At 47.6% G+C, this 19,043-nt stretch overlaps 1 protein-coding gene across 1 annotated transcript; it reads right to left on the reverse strand.

Moving 5' to 3' along the window:
- Positions 1-7,652: 7,652 nt before the first annotated feature.
- Positions 7,653-18,970, reverse strand: LOC139640308 (integrator complex subunit 3-like). Its single transcript, XM_071514493.1, has 6 exons — positions 18,926-18,970; positions 18,386-18,553; positions 17,773-17,873; positions 17,505-17,577; positions 17,230-17,386; positions 7,653-9,479 (listed from the first exon to the last, which is right to left on the reverse strand). The coding sequence occupies exons 2-6, from the start codon at positions 18,538-18,540 to the stop codon at positions 9,402-9,404; spliced, it is 564 nt and encodes a 187-aa protein (XP_071370594.1). The 5' UTR covers positions 18,541-18,553; positions 18,926-18,970; the 3' UTR covers positions 7,653-9,401.
- Between the last annotated feature and the right edge of the window lie 73 nt (positions 18,971-19,043).

The raw sequence follows: 19,043 nt of genomic DNA on the forward strand, positions 1-19,043 counted from the left end.
AGACCAGATCCAGATCCAGATCCAGATCCACTGCTGCTGCCTTTAAACAGCAGCTGGATCACCTGCTGCTGTTTAAACTGATCCATCAATCAATAGATCAATCACTGTTTCCCTCTCAGCTGTCAGTGAGACAGGTAAGTCTGTACCTGTCTCACCGACAGTCCGTACCTGTCTCACCGACAGTCCGTACCTGTCTCACAGACAGTCCGTACCTGTCTCACCGACAGTCCGTACCTGTCTCACCGACAGTCCGTACCTGTCTCACAGACAGTCCGTACCTGTCTCACCGACAGTCCGTACCTGTCTCACAGACAGTCCGTACCTGTCTCACCGACAGTCCGTACCTGTCTCACAGACAGTCCGTACCTGTCTCACCGACAGTCCGTACCTGTCTCACCGACAGCCCGTACCTGTCTCACAGACAGTCCGTACCTGTCTCACCGACAGCCCGTACCTGTCTCACAGACAGTCCGTACCTGTCTCACCGACAGTCCGTACCTAACTCACAGACAGTCCGTACCTGTCTCACCGACAGTCCGTACCTGTCTCACCGACAGTCCGTACCTAACTCACAGACAGTCCGTGCCTGTCTCACAGACAGCCCGTACCTGTCTCACCGACAGTCCGTACCTGTCTCACAGACAGTCCGTACCTGTCTCACCGACAGTCCGTACCTGTCTCACTGACAGTCCGTACCTGTCTCACCTCATCCCCTCAGGACTGCCTCTCATACTGAAGCAGACCCGGAACTCGCAGCTAACAACACCGCGGCTAGCCGCTAGCTAGCTGCAGGCTAACGGCAGCGCGCTCGAGACAAACCGCCTCAACGAACCGCAGCGACATCCGGGGGGAAAGCTGTCCGCGAGACCCCGCAGAAAGCTCCGCACGCAGAAACCCGCACCGCGCGGGGGCTTTTAACGTTTTTAACGCGCGGTTCGTTAAAACAGCGCGGGACTTACCCGCCACACCGCTGCAGGGCTGCTGCGCACTGGAAACTACACTTCCGGGTGTGCGGCAGCGTCACTCTTCCCCCGGAAACAAGAGCAGACTGTCCGCGCGACAGAGAGAGAGAGAGAAGCGAAAACACGTTAATTAACTTTTCACCTGTATAATAAACATATTAAAATAAATAACTTATGAGGGATTTTCATTATTTCGCGATTGTTTCTGTGGACAAACATCCTGATCCAATGTTGTCGTCGTGTTGTCATGACAACAGAAAGAAGTGACTTCCGGGTAGCGCGGGTTATTCGAAATTATTTCAACAAATTAATTTAGGAAACAGCGCTAAACAGAGCTTTACGTGCCGATATTCAGTTATAATTATATTCAAACGTGTGTAATGACGATAAAAGCGAGAAATAAATCAATCTGAAGCCTAACCGCTGCTGTCTGATCAGTTAACGGATTTGCATTAAATGTGAAAATTAGGGGCACGTTCAATCTCATAGGATAACAAAATTAATCAGATATTCAAGAGCGCCATCATCTGGATTATCATAGTAACAGATAATATCACTAAGATTAAAAGAGTAGACAAAGTTAGCAGCGTCAAAAAGTGAAACTCTAGATCTGTCCAAAATTTTTGAGATATTTCACAATGAAAAAATAGGTGAGAAATTGTTTCCAAATGATGTTTGCAGATGGTACAAGAAATATCAATGTCTGTAATAAGACAATTAGCAGGGTATATCTTACATAAAATTTTAAAATAAAGTAAAATTAAGTTTTATTAAGTACAGATTGATGCTGTGACGTCAGCTGTGTTTCTGTCGGAGAACTCGGGCGGAAATAATTTTGTCCGACTTTCCGACTGGGAACTCCGGGTGCGTTCCAATACCCATACTTCCATACTATTTAGTATGCCAGAAAAAGATTTAGCATGTCCCAATTCATGCATGTCAATGCAGTATGCCACAAAATACCCGGATACCCTACTACATCCGGTCGAATTTTGCAGTATGCAGGCCAGCATGCTTTTTCGGCTATTCTGACCCACAATCCTCTGCGCAGCAGAAGACACGTCACTTCGACTGAGCCGCATGCTGAGCCGCCAGAGAGAGAAAAAAACAAAACAAACAAACTGCAACCGTATTACTGCGACGGATATATAAGCAAGAGGGTCAAAGTTCAAGATGCAATGTGATGACGAAATAGTATGTCCCAACTGTCTGCCTACTACATGCACAGTACATACTTTCTAAGGGCAGATGTAGTACGTAGTGTAGTAAAAAGAAAAAGTATGCGATTTGGAACGCAGGGTCCGACTTGAACGAGCGTTCCTTCCTTTGCACTTCTCCGGGTTGGAAAACGTTTTTCTCCGAGTTCCGAGTGCAGCGGCATGCAGCTTATGAGACAATATGAAGAGACAATACAGTTCATCTGAAATGAAGATTAAAATACTGTTTAATGACGAGCCTTCACTTTTAAATGGGTCCTTGAATTAATGAATGAAAACAGTTTGCAGAGAAATGGAAACTCAACATCAGCAGGATCAGGCTGAGACGGGATGACATCACAGTGTATGTACTGAACTTCAACCTCAACTTTATTGTCTTGCAGCAGATAAAACACAGAACACACAGAGACACAGACACACGGGCTCAGGTACAGAAAAGTGACAACAGGAAACCCAGAGTAAGTTTAGCCATCGCTAAAACCATCATCAGCCCCCAGGAGTTAAATGGGAAACTAATCATCAGCTGGGTCATCATGAGCATTTAACAGTTTGGTGGCCTGAGAAATAAAAGAATTATTCAGCCTGTTAGACCTGGACTTTGGTCTGAATCTCCGTCCGGAGGGTCGGAGCTCAGATTCTCCATCAGAGGAAACTGAAATGTCTCCAGCCTGAGAAGCTGCTCTCTTACAGAAGATGTGAGACAGATCAGGCAGTTTAACACCAATGATCTCACTGGACACTTTCACTACATGTTGCAGCCTGTTGACAGATTACCAAACCATAGAGAGAGTGATGACTGACTCTACCATGGAGCTGTAGAGTCATGAGTTCAGACACACCAAACCAGTTCAGCTTCCAGAGGCAGTGCAGTGGCTGCTGGGCCCCTGTGTTGCCACTGAATTTCAGCTTGTTATCAGTTTTAGTTCCCAGGTATTTCTACCACTGAACCTGCTCAGTGGTCTGACCCTTAATGGGCTTTCCTCTAAAGTCTACACACACGTCTTTAGTTTTGGTGACATTCAGTTTTAAAAACCAGTTATCACTCCTCTGTAACAGACTCACTGTGACCGAGTCTTCAGACCGCAGACTGGGTCTACCAGGACGGGAACTTCTGCAGTCTGGGTGCAGTATGTATGAAACAGGTGAGAGGAGGCAGGAGGCAGGAGGCAGGAGGCAGGAGGCAGGAGGCAGGAGGCAGGAGGCAGGAGGCAGGAGGCAGGAGGCAGGAGGCAGGAGGCAGACCTGTGGAGAACCAGTGGAGGAGCACAACATGTCAGACATGATGCCATTTGCCCTGACACACTGGGATCTGGTCCCTGATCAGATCTGATTGGCTCCAGCTGCTGCAGTCTGCGGTATAAAACAGGAGAAGCGGCCTCAGATCAGATCAGATCAGATCAGACCTGCAGACAGACAGAGACTCTGTTTCTACTGAAGGAGACACAAAATAACACAGAGGTTAGTATCATGGGTTTATTCACAGATGGGAAAAATAATTAAGGGAAAAATCTCTTAATTACTAGAGATGATACACTCTAGTAATTAAGGGATTTTTCATGCCTTTTGTGCAGGTTTACAGGTTATTAAGTGGAAATTAATGTAAAAGTTCCTTTCTCCCTGAATTTTATATTAAATTAGAAAATAAGGAGTCAAAATACAGGGGAGTTTAAAGAGGTTTTGATGGGATCTCCTCCATTAATAACTCCCTTACTTAATTTTAAGGGGATTTTGCATTAAGAGGTGAATTAATGAAAATCTGAGGTTATTTTAAGGGATTATTGGTTTGTAGAGGTGTGTGTCCAGTCTGACCTGGGTGCTTTATAAAGGAGATCAAGTGAAGAGTCCTGTCTGGAATAAAAACTCTCTGAGCTGTTTACTGTGGGAAACATGATCCTGTACCTGGGATCCAGCAGGGATCCAGCAGGTTCCCAGTTAACTTCTCTTTAGCTCTACATCATTCTGATTTAACTTTCTGATTTTTTTTTTTTTTTTTTTGTGTATGATCACATCTTTAATTTGTGACGCTCTGATAAAGGATCCGACCTGCTGAAGGAGAAATGAAACTAACATTAGTAGTTAGTAGTGGCTCATTATGTGAAAACTCTCTGGATATCAAGATGTAACTTAAAGGAAACGTCTCGTTGTTGTCGGCCATGTTTTAGAGTTATAGATGGATGGATAGATGCTCTGTAGAGGACTAGACTCAGACTCAGAGGCAGACTGAGCAGAGAGGTTTTGTTGCATCTGTTTCTTTTTCGCACAACAACAACTGACAAATGACGTGGATTTTTTATGATTGGTTCATGGAATTAATTGCGTAATAAATGTCAGCGCATAACCACGCCCACTTCAAACCCAACATCAGGAAAGTTTACAAAAACTTAAATGACAATATTTCGAATTTGGATTTAAACTAATTTCTAATACTTTTTAGATGCTTACTATTATGTACATAAGACCCGAAATTCCATAGTTAGACTGTTATTGTGGATTTGGGTTTCCAGCGGCTTTAAAGGTCTGTGTTCCTCTGAGGTGACAGAGGTCCAGACCAGGAGCTTCATGAAGTCTCCAAACCACCAGACAAACAGAGACGTGTTAGTTTGTGAAGTTAGTTCACATGTTGGAAGCAGTCAGCCTGGCTTCATGGAGGTGAAGAGGAGTCCGGAACATGAATGACTTCAAGATCCTGAACTCTAAAGGGTTTCCTAACAAAAGGACCATCGCAGAAATGCATCCTGGTCTTTATCAGGTCTGGAGGTTTTGGTGATGTTGGATGTAGTTTTTGGTTCATTGAACGGACTCTCAGGTTTGGACTGATCTGTTTTCTCCTCCTCCAGCAGCCGTCATGTCGGTCGGTAAAGCCGGATCGTCTCTGCGGAGCCTCGCTCTGACTCCGGACCGGATCCCTCACTTCCTCATCCCGTCCTCCGGCCGCAGGAGTCCGCTGCTCTTCCGCTCTCCGCGCGATCGCCGGGACTCGCCGGACCGCACGAGGCTGCTGTCCGACGACTCCGCGGGAGGTTCTGCAGGCGCGAGCCCCGAGAACCGGCAGGACCCCGAGAACCGGCAGAGTCCGGCTCCCTCTCGGTTCCTCCGCCTGCCGACGCCGGTTCCCCTCACGAGGCTCGGGCGTCACCGCGGCGGCACGGCGGGTCTGGAGGACGCGGGTCTGGAGGACGCGGACACGGACCTGACGACGCGCGCGGCGATGTCCCTGCCGCACGTGGGGAAGGTCACCACGCCGTACGGCTTCCGCGCCGTGCTGGCGGCGAGTCCGTGCACGCGCCGCCGCGAGTCGCTGTTCCACCGCAACAAGCCGGTGACGGTGACGGTCACAGACGGCGACTCTACCTACCGGGCGGACCCGGACGAGCCCGGCGGTCCCGCGGAGGCCCCGCCCCCCGGTGCGGAGCGGGTCTGCCTCGGTCCCGTTAAAGCCCTCGGCCTGCAGGTGGTGAAGGAGCTGAAGAAGCCGCTGAAGGCTCTGAAGGCTCTGAGTCCGGCAGGGAGGAGAGCCGAGCCCCGGGTCTGACACCGGGAGGAGAGCCGAGCCTCGGGTCTGACACCGGGAGGAGAGCCGAGCCTCGGGTCTGACCGGGAGGCTTCACACCCGGTGTCAGACTCCACCGGATCCAGTTCTGTCTCAAAGAGGAACCAAACCCAAACCTGTGTGAAGCCTGACATCTCATGGCAAGAAACATGATGCTGAACTGACCATCTGCTATTGGCTGATCTTTGGTACCAGGTGATGATGTCACCTTCTATAAAGTACAACAAGTGGTGACATCATCACCTGGTACCAAAGATCAGCCAATAGCAGACGACAGTTTCAGCAGCATGTTTTTTACCTGATGTCAGACTTCACACAGGTTTGGGTTCAGTTCCTTGAACTGTCCACATATTCCAGAACTGGATTTTAAAACTTTATTAGTCTGTAATATTCTGACGGACGCTCGGCTTCACAGCTGATCTCATCGGAGTCTCAGCAGTCAGATCCTTCAGAGGGGAAACTCTGGGATGAACTGTCACTTTTAACTTATTTTAATAAAATAAATGTCTAAGTGATCTTTGCTTGTTTGTTTCTTCACTTCACTGCTAATGACAGGAACTGTTTGTAGTGGATTCAAAGCCGGGTTCCACACCTGGAAGTCAAGGACTTTGAGGACTCCTCTTGTGGTAAAACATTGATCAGAATTGGAGATGTTTATCCTGCAGATCTCAGCAGGGTTTTCCTCAGGATGGAAGACTTGAGGCAGACTGAGGATTCAAATCAAACTGTCAAAGCCAGACCTTCATTATCCAGGACTCCCAAGGCCTTATTTTACTCTCAAAATCCACACTTGTGAACTCAGTGCTTTAACTCCTACATGACCTCCAGTGAAAATTCACTGACAATTTAAAAAAAAATAGCTAAAGCATCACTGATGCAATTAAACTGACTCTGGATCTGTCCTGAAACATAAAATATGTAGACTCACTTGACGCAGGATTGTTGTCATCAGCTGACAAAGATCCTCTCTGCTTGAAGAGGAACTGAACCCTAAACCCAAATCTGTGAAGCCTGACACTTAATGAGGTAGGGCGCTGAACTGGCCTTCTGCTATTGGCTGGTCTTTGTGCCAGGTGATGTCACCACCTGTTGTACTCTATGGAAGGTGACATCACCTGGTTCAAAGACCAGCCAATAGCAGATGGTCACTTCAGTACCTGCTTTTCACCATTAGGTGTCAGGCTTCACCACAGGTTTGGGGTTCAGGTCCTCTTTAAGGCGATGTTGCTCTGGTTCTCCATTCACTTTAAAGGAAAACACTTTGTCAGTTTAGTTAAAACTATATAAATAGAAAGGAACCAGCTAGTTTACAAATTTGAGCAGGAACCACAAGGCCCTCTGGGTATTAAAGGCCCCAAATTATAAGAATTAAACTTTTCTATTTCTATCCATTTGATTAAAGCTGTTTAATGAAGACTTTGTTAAAATGTGTTTTTGTTTGAGTGTTTAAATATAAAGTTATTCCATTTCCAAACCTCCATCCTTTTCTCCAGTCAGTTTCAGTCGAACATCACAGCTGGACTCGCTCCTGATTGGCTCTCCTCACTGAACGAGTAAAATCCGTCCAATCAGGGTCCAGTTTGCGCTCAGCAGGTTCACCTCATTTTGAATCAGAGGAGCCGCTGCAGTCGGCCAATCAGGAGCCAGTATTGTGACGACTCAGTCTGCACATTGATTCAGTTTAACTTTGAACTAAACTACATTTACCTGCAGAACATCATGAGGAACTTTATGATCCTGAGAGAGAAGAGAGGAACCGAATCATGAAAATTAATCTTATGAACCTTTAGGAGCTCAGTAAAGAAATGTGACACCAAATTCAAACTACTAAACTTATTTCTGAACCTGGAAAACTGAATTAATAAAATCATTGTAGAAGAAAACAGGAAAATGCAGGGGACTTTTTTTTTTTTTTTAGCCCTTTTTTATTAATATCATAATCATTTCACATAGTTATGATCCTTTTTTATGAAAATAGGTCAGTAGAAAGAAATTTCCATTAAAAAGTTCAGCAACTCTTCTCTTTTTTCACTCTCCATCCGTTCAGTCTCTTCTCTGCACTCGTCCATTTGTCCGTCGACATCCAAACATCCATCGAGAGCTTAAAATCATCCAATGAGAACGTCCCAGATCTCACATGTGGCCAATAGGAAAAGGGGTGGGGGGGGGGGGTTGAGGAGGAACGACCAATGGTTGGCGGTTTTGCGCGGCGGGAGGCGGGGCTTCAGTAGCTGTGAATCTGAACATTAAAACCCTGTAAGAAAACACTGAGACGAGTCAGAGGAGGCCGATCCAGTTTGGCTCACAATCTACTTCAGACCGTTTTTTTGGATTGATGAAGTTTTGTCTTCTGGAAATGTGTTTATTTTGGTTTTTAATCGATCAGAGCGACACCAGGCCGGACGTCGTAACATCTTTAAAAAAAATTTCCCAAAACCTGCTGGTTATCGTTTCCCAAAACTCCTCCAGACCTTGAAAAGACGGATGTGAAAGGAGGACGGCCGAGTCGACGTCTCGTCTCGTCTCGTCTCGACTTCAGAGTGGAACTTTCTCAGCGTTCAGAAGTTTCCCCTCGGTGACTTTTGTTCGTCTCTTTCTTTACAAACCGATTCGTTCAGATTTCCAGAGTCACAAAACAGAAACCGTGGTCAGAATCACATTTCTCCTCTTTCCGTTCGAGCCTGAAACCCGCCGGCCGCTCCGGTGTCACGGAGAGGAAAGAGAGTGATACTTCAGAGGAAACAAACTGCAGTCGGAACCTCTTTGATCAGGTGAGCAGTGGGAGGCTGAGATTCTCCTCCTCCAATCAGATTCTCAGGTTTCAGCTCTGATCGGATGTTTGAATCGTGTGTTGAGTGTTTTCTGACAAATGAAAAATACCAATTATCCTTCCATATCAGTAACGGATTGTTTTTTTTGTGTTTTTTTTATATGTGTAATTCATCAAACATTGACAGCTGAGGACACACAGGGCTTCAGCTGCGTCTCAGAGCTGAGGTCATACAGGAAGTGGCTGGTAAAAACAGGAAGTCTGGTCCAGAACCCCTGAAGAAGAACAAAAACAAAAGAAAAAAAAACAAAACAAAACAGGAAAACTCTCCCGTTTGACCCCCTTCATCTTCATCATATCATCATCATCACATCATGTTCCCTGTGTTAAAACACTCGTCTCTTGACTCCTCCTCCTCCTCCAAGTGCAGCGTGGGTAGCAGACCCACAGGGGGCGACAGAGTGACCCCCCCCCCCCCCCACCCCCCCACACCCTGTTACTGCAGCCAGGCCTCGTCTCCATGGAAACATCATCAGATTCATCATCTACATGTCTGTCTTTCAGTCTGTCGCCAAATTGATTAACAAACCCCGCCCCCCCGTCTCTTCCTCCCGCCCCCGACAACCAATCCACACGGAGCAACTCCACACGCCAGCCAATGAGCATCGAGAAGAGGAAGGAGAGGGAGGAGGAAGAGGAAGTGGGAGTATATCCGCGGCTCCGGCCAATAGCGTGTCAGAGTCCGTTTCAAGAGCCCCGCCCCTCCCTCTGCGTCTCAGAGGCGTGTCTCTTTGGAAGGGGGAGGGGCTTCCTCCGGCGGTCGGGAGCAGTGGATTGGCCGATGGTCCTGTAAGTCAGGCTGGTCTCTATGGCAGCTGGCGTGTGATTGGTCGGTCGGCCGGTCAGTCGCTGTCGGAGCCGACGGCTGACGAGCCTTTCCTCTTCCTCTTTGGAGCTTTGGGCTTGGAGTCCTCCTCCTCCTGACACACACACACACACACACACACACACACACACACACAATGAAATTATACTATATTATACACTTCAGCATCAGTGGATTGTATGGTTATTAATAGTGAAAGCTAACACTGTGATATTCCATTATAAACCATTAAAGAGCTAAACCAGAAATCTGTGGTGAAGCCTGACACCTAATGGTGAAAAGTAGGTACTGAACTGACCATCTGCTGTTGGCTGGTGTTTGAGCCAGGTGATGTCACCTTCTATACAGTACAACAGGTGGTGACATCACCTGGCACAAAGACCAGCCAATAGCAGATGGCCAGTTCAGTACCTACTTTCCACCATTAGGCGTCAGGTTTGGGGTTCAGTTCCTCTAAAGAAAAACAAAAACAACACAGCAGCTGTTTTTCTCGGTCTGGTCTCAGGATCAAAACTGCATCATGAATCAGAGCGGTGACTAGGGATAGGAGGATATAAGATTTTATCTTTTATCGCGATAAAAACACTCAAGATAATTTTATCTTGGTGAATTTCCACCATTTCAAAAAAAAAGTTAAATCGGATGTGTGGAAATATTATGGATTCAAAACTAAGACAGAGATGAGGCCCACCTGGCCTCATCTGTCCTGTGATGCAATACAAATATTTGTTTCTTAACAAAAAGTAAGGTAAAGTTATTCCAGAATGTTTTAGTGCCATTTTAAGAGTTTTAAGCATATTTCAATGATTATCGGGATAATATCGTGAATCGCAATTATTTTGGCCAGGATAATCATGACATTAAATTTTCATATCGTTCCATGCCTAGCGGTGACTCTGAAAACGAATCGTTAGGGGCCGTCTCTCTGCTGGCTCCGCCCCCCTCTCAGGGGCGGGGCTGCTTTGTTAGTGCGGAGAAATGCTAACGTTAGCATATTAGCCGGTTAGCTAGTGAACTCTGCTTATTTCCAAAAGCTGAGGAAACTGAGGCTGCAGAGAGGAGAGAAACTGTGGGAAATATAATATCTAATAATAATAATATGACAGTCACACGTCAGCAGGAGCTGCGTCTGGGCCGGCTGACTAACAGATGAACCGGGCTGCTGGCTGACTGAAGGAGGAAGTTCCCACACTGCAGAGGCTGGAGCTCATGAGCTGAGCAGATCTCACACTGATCTGCATCTGGAAGGAGACGATTCAGAAACCGCTCAGCAATCTGCTCCAATCAGGATGCACTCGACCTATGAGCGTTAAGTTTTACTGGCTGCCGGACATGTCACTCTAACGAGGGTAGGCAGCGTCAATAAGTTGCTAAGCAACCACAGTTTACCTGATGTACTGCAACATGGTGGATGTAGCTAAACGTTAAGCTGCAATCGCTTCCTCATCAACGTTTTCAAACTGAATCAGCTGAACGTTGGACCTGCTGACTCGACACCAGCTGAGCGACTCGCTGCTCTCTGTCTCTCCATCATGTTCAGTTTTCCATCATCATGAACCAGAGGAGACTCATCTGGACCATCACTAAACCAAACCCTTTGCCTGTGGACCTGTATGTGTCGCTGTGCTGTGGGAAGATGCTAAACTGTCACAGAACAGTTCAGCCAACATGAAAACTCTTTATCTGCTGATGTGTTTGTATGTGAAGAGTTTTGTAGCTGAACAGCTGCATGCAGAGTCCAAAAAGCTCATATTTAACTCAGCAACACTTCCTTGTTAATAAAAAGCTTTCCAACACACAGTGACATCATGAGCAGCACTGGAGCGGGTTAGAGTGCTAATGTTTTAAATAACCTGTGTGCTCCATGCTCCATGCTCCGCTCCACATCTCTGCCTTCTCTGTTTATCAGTTTCTAGTTCTACCTACCAACCATCACCAAGCTAAGTTAGCTAGCTAACTGTGCGAGCAAACAATGTGTTTCTCTCCTCTCCTGCCTCCGTTGGCCACACAAATTTTTTTTTTTAATTAGCCACACGGCACATTATTCACACGGCGGCCATTTTGAACACTCGGTGTGGGAAGCTCTACCTGCAGAGCGAGTCCAGCTCTGTGCTGCTGTTGTGAACCAAGACACATCATACAAACATTTATCATTTCTCAGATTCACACTGAAAAACATTAGAAACAAATGGATCTCAGGAATCCAGAGGAACATCGGTACACATTTTGATTATCGCTACCAGAGGCTAGCCTAGGTAGCTAGCTAGTAGCTTACTAATTACTAAGCTAGCTCACTAACTTCCCCGCTAAAGTCAAACGGTTGTTGTGCTAATTTGCCAACTGTTGGGTCTATCTGAAGTCACTGGTGTGTTGAAGTAATATTAGTTTTATATAAACATGCCAATCTTCCAGGTAGAGTTTCCCACAGCGAGTGGATGAGGTGCTCAGGGTTAGGGCTGAACGATTTTGAAAAAACATCTAATTGTGATTATTTTCACTGATATTGCAATTGCGATATGATTCGCGATATTAGAGGGAATGATCATTTTTACATCATTATTCTAATTTTCATTGAAAAACGTATTAAAATGATTATGGTGTGATTTTTGCGGGGATCTGTACCAAACAAAGATGTTTTCTTCAGTCTGTAGAATATGATGTGTAGGCCAGGACATCTCTGCAGCACCACAATATTTACTTTAAAATGCTATTTTGACACATTTCACCTTTAACAAATATTGCGCCTCCTGAGATTTGAAAATTGCAGTAGGCCATATTGCGATTTCGATAAAATTTTGATTAATTGTTCAGCCCTACTCAGGGTAGTGCAAGGCATGATGGGAAACAGTCTGCTATAGTCCCGGGAAGTGACCCATTTGTAAAGTTCCCTGTTATTCCCCGACTTCCCCAGAGAATTGATTTAATTGCCTGACTTTCCCTGTTTGGAAGACACCTGGCGAAAGGGAAACACTTCATCCTGAATCTGAGAGACCAGCTGCTTTCTCAAACACTCACATCTTCTTCTCTTCCCACCATCGGTACGCCTGTCTCTCTCTCCAGCTGTCTCTCTCTCTCCAGCTGCCTCTCTGTCTCCATCCATCTGTGTCTGTCCCTCTCCATCTGTTTCTCTCTCTCTCTCCAGCTGTCCCTCTCTGTCTCTCTCCAGGTGTCTCTCTCTCTCCAGCTGTCCCTCTCTGTCTCTCTCCAGGTGTCTCTCTCTCTCCTGCTGTCCCTCTCTCTCCAGCTATCCCTCTCTGTCTCTCTCCAGGTGTCTCTCTCTCTCCAGCTATCCATCTCTCTCTCTCTCCAGCTATCCCTCTCTGTCTCTCTCCAGCTGTCTCTCTCTCTCCAGGTCTCTCTCTCTCTCCAGGTGTCTCTCTCTCTCCAGCTGTCTCTCTCTCTCCAGCTGTCTCTCTCTCTCCAGCTATCCCTCTCTGTCTCTCTCCAGCTATCCCTCTCTGTCTCTCTCCAGCTGTCCGTCTCTCTCTCTCTCCAGCTATCCCTCTCTGTCTCTCTCCAGCTGTCCGCCTCTCTCTCTCTCCAGGTGTCTCTCTCTCTCCAGCTGTCTCTCTCTCTCCTGCTATCCGTCTCTCTCTCTCTCCAGCTATCCCTCTCTGTCTCTCTCCAGCTGTCTCTCTCTCTCCTGCTATCCGTCTCTCTCTCTCTCCAGCTATCCCTCTCTGTCTCTCTCCAGCTGTCTCTCTCTCTCCAGCTGTCCGTCTCTCTCTCTCCAGTAGTCTGTCTCTCTCTCTCTCCAGGCGTCTTTCTCTCTCCAGTAGTCCGTCTCTCTCTCTCTCCAGCTGTCTCTTTCTCTCCAGGTATCTGTCTCTCTCTCTCTCCAGTTGTCCGTCTCTCTCTCCAACTGTCTCTCTCGTTCTCTCTCCAGCTGTCTCTCTCTCTCCAGCAGTCTCTCTCTCTCCGGCAGTCTCTCTCTCTCCAGCAGTCTCTCTCTCCATCTGTCTGTCTCTCTCTCTTGCCTGTCATTCACTCAAACAGTTAACTAGTATTTCTAAGTAATTAACTGACTAAACATATGTAAGTATCTGTCATCAATACTATCCATACAGGTAACTACTAAATATATGTACCTCAACATTGCAGAGTTAACTAACTAGCTACATAAATAATCAAAAAATCTAACTCAACATGTTATTAGCTGTCACAGACTCTAAACAGGTAACTAACTGAAACTAAAGTTAACTGTAAAACGGTGCAGCTGTTGTTCTTTACTTCTATCATTTTAGTATTTGCTTCATTCCTGCTCTAATTTACCTTCTCTCTTTCTCTTCTCATCGTCATCCATCTCTCCAGTTTCCAGAGGAGAATTTGTGCAGAGGAGAGCTGCTCAACATGATAGTGACTGTCATCCACTCTGCACAGGTAACTAGACTTAACTAATACTTCAACTCTGCATGATATTAGCTGTCACTGACTCTGCACAGGTAACTAGACTGAAGGACAGTTCCGGTGTGATTGGAGTTTCTGCTCATTTCCTGCATTCCCTCATCGTTTTACATCACCGTATATATTTTTCCAGCTTTGTTTTTTTTTCCTAAGTAAAATTTTTTAATCCCATGAGTTACTCCAAGTGCACGCAAGATGTATTCTCCAAATCTTAGATCTAGACTTCCAAGAACAGAGTGGTGACAGCTGAAGAGACAGTGGACAGCAGCCTGAACGGCATCTTCTGAGAGCAATAAAGTCACATTAAGCTACAGATTGAGCTATGGAGACATACCCCCAGGTACCCAAGGGGGGGGGGGGATATGATCACTCAGCAGAGGACGCTGACATGGCATAGGAAGCACCATTAAGAGTACAGAATGTGTTTGCGGCAAGGTGTGCAAGAACCTGCGTGGCCTGAGGATCCACCAGGCCAGGATGAACTGCGTGCAGTTGGTCCAAGCATCACAGTGCTCAGGAAGCGCGCCTGGTGAGACGCAGGTGGAGCCAGGCCCGGAGCCTCCAAGTGCTGCAAGCCCCAACCCCACACAGAGCATCAGTTCCACAAGAGAGGAGCTACGCAGCATCCTCAGAGCAAGAAGCTGATGCCCTTGAGGAGGGACATCGAAGATGGAGAAAGGAGAGGGCCAGGAAGCGGACTGCCTTTCTAGCAAAGCCTTTCAGATTTACGAAACAGCTGCTAGGGCAGAAGCGTAGTCGTGACCTCACCTGGCCGAGGCCGAGGCTACTCCACTGCTACTCCTCCTGAAGGTGATCTGGAGGAGGGGCAGGGTCGCTCATCAATGGAGGCGGATGGGGTGTGGATTCCGAAGGAGAAGTCCAAGAATATTTATCAGTTCTGGACCATTTCTCTGCTCAGGGAAGACATTCTTCAGCACTGTCGCCAGGTGGCTGACGGACTTTCTCCTGAGGAACTCGTACATCGACACCTCGGTCCAGAAAGGAGGGATCCCAAAGGTGCCAGGGGGCCTGAAGCACACTGGTGTGGTCACCCAGCTGGTCAGGGAAGCCCGAGAGAACAGGGGGGACCTGGTCATTCTGTGGTTGGACCTTGCAAATGCCTTTGGCTCCATGCCCCACAAACAGGTTGAAGTTGCTCTGGATCGGCAAGTTCTGAGACCTCACACTGGACTGCTGTAACAGCAACCCTGAGTCTGTGCATACGGGTCTCCTCTGGGTACACAACATGAGAATGGCTCAAAGAAGGGGTCATCACTGGATGCACCATTTTAGTGATCCTTTTCACCCTGGCCATGAACATGCTGGTAAAGTCCGCTGAGGTGGACTGCAGAGGCCCAAAGACCAAGTCGGGCGGAGGAGCAAGCCAGCAGGATGGTTGGCATGCAGCAAGGAGCTTGGAAAAGATGGGAGCACGCAGTGGAGCGGAGGGTCACATGACTGGAGAGCCGTGCCTATCCTATTATTCATGATCCAGGCTGTCTACAATGTCCTAACAGGTCCGTCCAACCTGTTCTGCTGGGGGAAGGTCAAGTCCCCATCCTGCCCTCTGTGCCCTTGAGCACCTCAGCTGCTGCTCGATGGTCCTGAGCAAGAGGCGCTACCGCTGGCACCGTGACCAAGTCCTGAAGGCCATGTGGACACCTTCTGCCCAGCTAAGTCATCTCATCCACCAGGGCTGGAGAGAAGCCGACACCAGCTCATTGGACCTCCTCCACTGGCCTTCTAGCAACTGTACACTGGGAGCTGAAAGTTGACCTGGGGAAGCAGCTTAAGGGGCCGTGTCCACCAACTGACCTCCTGAGCGCTGGAGCGGGGAGTGCTGAGAACACTCTCCGGGTGTTGTTGCTTAGCCTAGCTAACAGTAGCTACAAAACGGCAGGATGCCGGCTCTTGGTCCCGCCCCTGCTTCATCCTCATTGGTTGGTAGAACTCTGAAGTGACATTGATGAGCGGTGCGCTTCAGACAAAGTGAAGTATTACGTAATTTCATTCAGGAAGACTACTTAACACCGCCCCTCTCTCTAGTTTCATTCAAACTTCTCTCTAACCAATCACTGTTAACCGATGCATTCCGTCGCTTTAAAAGTACCAATCTGAGCAAGCCATCACTCTCTCTCTCCTTCTCGCAGAACCAATCATCTAAGTGGTCGAGAGTATATACACATCATCTACTATGTCATTGCGCTACTCACAAATGTGTATGCCGTCTTCCAGTCGCTGTCATTTCCAGAGCTAAAAAGAGGTCAGGATACCCGTTTTGGGTTGTAAGCGCTGAAAGTGTTTCCAGAGGAAATAATGAAAAAACAGCACCAGCATTTTTTTCACAGGTCTTTGGTGAACACAGGGCCTTAGTTCCCATTAAACACTGCAGTGAGAGAGCAGACATTGTGCTGCTGTCAGAAACCTCCAAGCAGGTCATCCTTTTGGACCTGAGCGTCCCTTGGGATCGAGGAGGCCGACGAGAGGAAGGGGAAAAGTATGCCGAGCTGCTGGAGCAGTGGAGGAAAGCGAGAAGCGAGCCCATTGAAGTGCGGGGGGTTTGCTGGGCAGGCCCTCTGCAGGGCCTACAGCCTGCTGGGGCTGGCAGGGGCCAGCAGGCGGAGGGCCACCAAATTAAGAGACGGAGGCAGATGAAAGTGCCTCTAGGTGGCTGTGGATGAAGAGGAGTGATCCGTGGGTGAAGTAGTAGTGTCACTTGGACAGAAGCCAAGGCTTGATCACCCTCAGCTGGGTCGCCTGGGCGAGGGCGTCCGATGCTGAAAGACCCGAAACACCCGATGACCCAGTGTGACATCACTGATGATGTGTGCAAGTGCAGTAAAGAAGAGGGCAGCAATTTAAAGCTGTAATTGTGCAAAATCTAGCTTTCATTTCCGTTTCATTTTACAGACTCTAGCTGGCAGAAGCGCCTTGCTTTGGTTTGTCTGATGACTTCGCTGGGTTGATTGACAGGAGGCGGGTCCTAACGCAACCACAGAGAACGTTAGCTGTTGGTTGAAAGATTTATTTTGGAGAGGAAAATGCAAAAATCAGACCCCCCAGCGTGCATTTTGTATGACGTTTGGAAATAAATTAGAGTGAATGAGCCCGAGAGGTTTGACAAAACTGATTTAAAAATAATTTAAAGATATCTTTGATTTATCTAGCTTTAAAACCAGTCTGAATTTAAATTGAAGGGATGGAAAATGTAAAAAATAAAAATGAACAAAAACTTAAATCAGGCTGGAATTGTCCTTTCACTAACCACTAAATACATCTAACTCAACATAATAGCAGCTGTAATGGACTCTATTATATAGCTAACTGGAGTTAACCAGCAGGTTAACTAGTCCCATCACTAACTGTGTAATCTTCTGACTGACTAGAGAAATGTGCCGCTGAGCCGGACTGTCCCGGGTCGGCGGCGGTGCGGTACGTACCGAGGCGCTGCTGGAGGCGCTCTCCTCCTCGTTGTTGGCAGGAGGCGCCGCTCCTTTCCGGGAGCGAGGCGAGGAGGCGGGAGCTTTACGACGAGACTTAGGAGGCTTCGACTGAGAGTCCTCATACTCCTCCGCTAAGGAGAACAGGTCACTGAACCTGGAGGAGGAGGGGGGGGCAGTGGGACATGAGAAACAAATCAGATCAATAGTATCAATCTGTGTGTGTGTGTGTGTATGTGTGTGTGTGTGTGTGGTGTGTGTGTGTGTGTGTGTACCTCATCTTGTGGGCTTCATCACAGCTGGCCTGGACGTGTTGCAGAGCCTGGAGGATGGGAGTCTGGGTGAAGACTGGACAGGAACAAATCAATCAGTCATCAATCAGCCATCAATCAATCATCAATCAGTCACAAATGAGCCAAAGTTTGGTAAACAACAAACACCTAGCAGATCTCGGTGATTAGACCTTATATCATGATATACTGTCACAGTGTGTGTGTGTGTGTGTGTGTGTGTGTGTGTGTGTGTGTGTGTGTGTGTACTCACAGTTGTTCTTGGTGTTGCTCAGGCTCAGTCTCAGGTTGTCCATGTGCTCTAAGATCTGTTCCAGGGTCAGCTGGGCCAGTTTACTGCTGGAACTACGCAGACTGGAGAGAGAGACAGGCAGAGAGAGAGAGACAGGATGAGAGAGAGAGAGAGAGAGACAGGCAGAGAGAGAGAGAGAGACAGGATGAGAGAGAGAGACAGGCAGAGAGAGAGAGACAGGCAGAGAGAGAGAGAGAGACAGGATGAGAGAGAGAGACAGGCAGAGAGAGAGAGACAGGCAGAGAGAGAGAGACAGGGAGAGACAGACAGTATTTTATCTTTGCTCTGGTTCGGTCCTGCTGAGCTAAACAACCTTTAAACGACAAGAGACAAGTCTGTCTGTCTACCTGTCTGTCTGCCTATCTATCAATCTGTCTGTCTGCCTGACAATCAACCTGTCTCTCTCTCTGCCTCTGGCCTGTTTGGTGACATGTCTATCTTCCTGCAGATCCATCTGTCTCTCTTTCTCTCTCTGCCTGTCTCTCTGCCTGTCTGCCTCTCTGCCTGTCTCTCTCTCTGTCTGTCTGTCTCTCTCTCTCTGCCTGTCTGTCTGTCTCTCTGCCTGTCTGTGTACCTCTGCCTCTTCCTGGGCTGGTTGTTGTTCTTGATCAGCTGGGCCTTGATGTGTTCTCCCAGTGTGTCGTCCTGTTTGGACGCCCAGTGCCGCAGGATGCTGGTGGTGAACTGATCCTCCGGGTGACAGGGCCGACTCAGCACCATCTTCACCATCTCCTCACTGGGCCTGGGGGGGGGGGGGGGGGGAGAGTGTGTGAGAGAGAGAGAGACAGTGTGAGAGAGAGAGTGTGAGAGAGAGAGAGAGAGAGGGACATTGTGAGAGAGAGAGAGTGTGAGAGAGTGAGAGAGAGAGAGAGAGAGAGAGAGAGTGTGAGAGAGAGTGTGAGAGAGAGAGTGTGAGAGAGAGAGAGAGAGAGAGAGAGAGAGAGAGAGAGAGAGAGAGAGAGAGAGAGAGAGAGAGAGAGAGAGAGAGAGAGAGAGAGAGAGAGAGAGAGAGAGAGAAAACAGCAGACCTACACACAGTGTGATGGTTTAAGCAGGAAAATCTGATTTGTTTTTCAAATCTAATATTTTTATTTCATGTGTGTGAGAAACTCACTTCTCCCTGCGCAGCTGCAGCAGCAGACAGGACAGCGCCTCTGGATGTTCTGGAAACACACACACACACACACACACACACACACACACACACACACACACACACACACATTCAGAAA

Source organism: Centroberyx affinis, unplaced genomic scaffold, assembly GCF_046629955.1.
Source record: "Centroberyx affinis isolate AG114_WGS23_722 - 3 ecotype Tasmania unplaced genomic scaffold, CSIRO-AGI_Caff_v1 ptg009008l_1, whole genome shotgun sequence".
In the NCBI taxonomy this organism is placed as follows: domain Eukaryota; kingdom Metazoa; phylum Chordata; class Actinopteri; order Beryciformes; family Berycidae; genus Centroberyx; species Centroberyx affinis.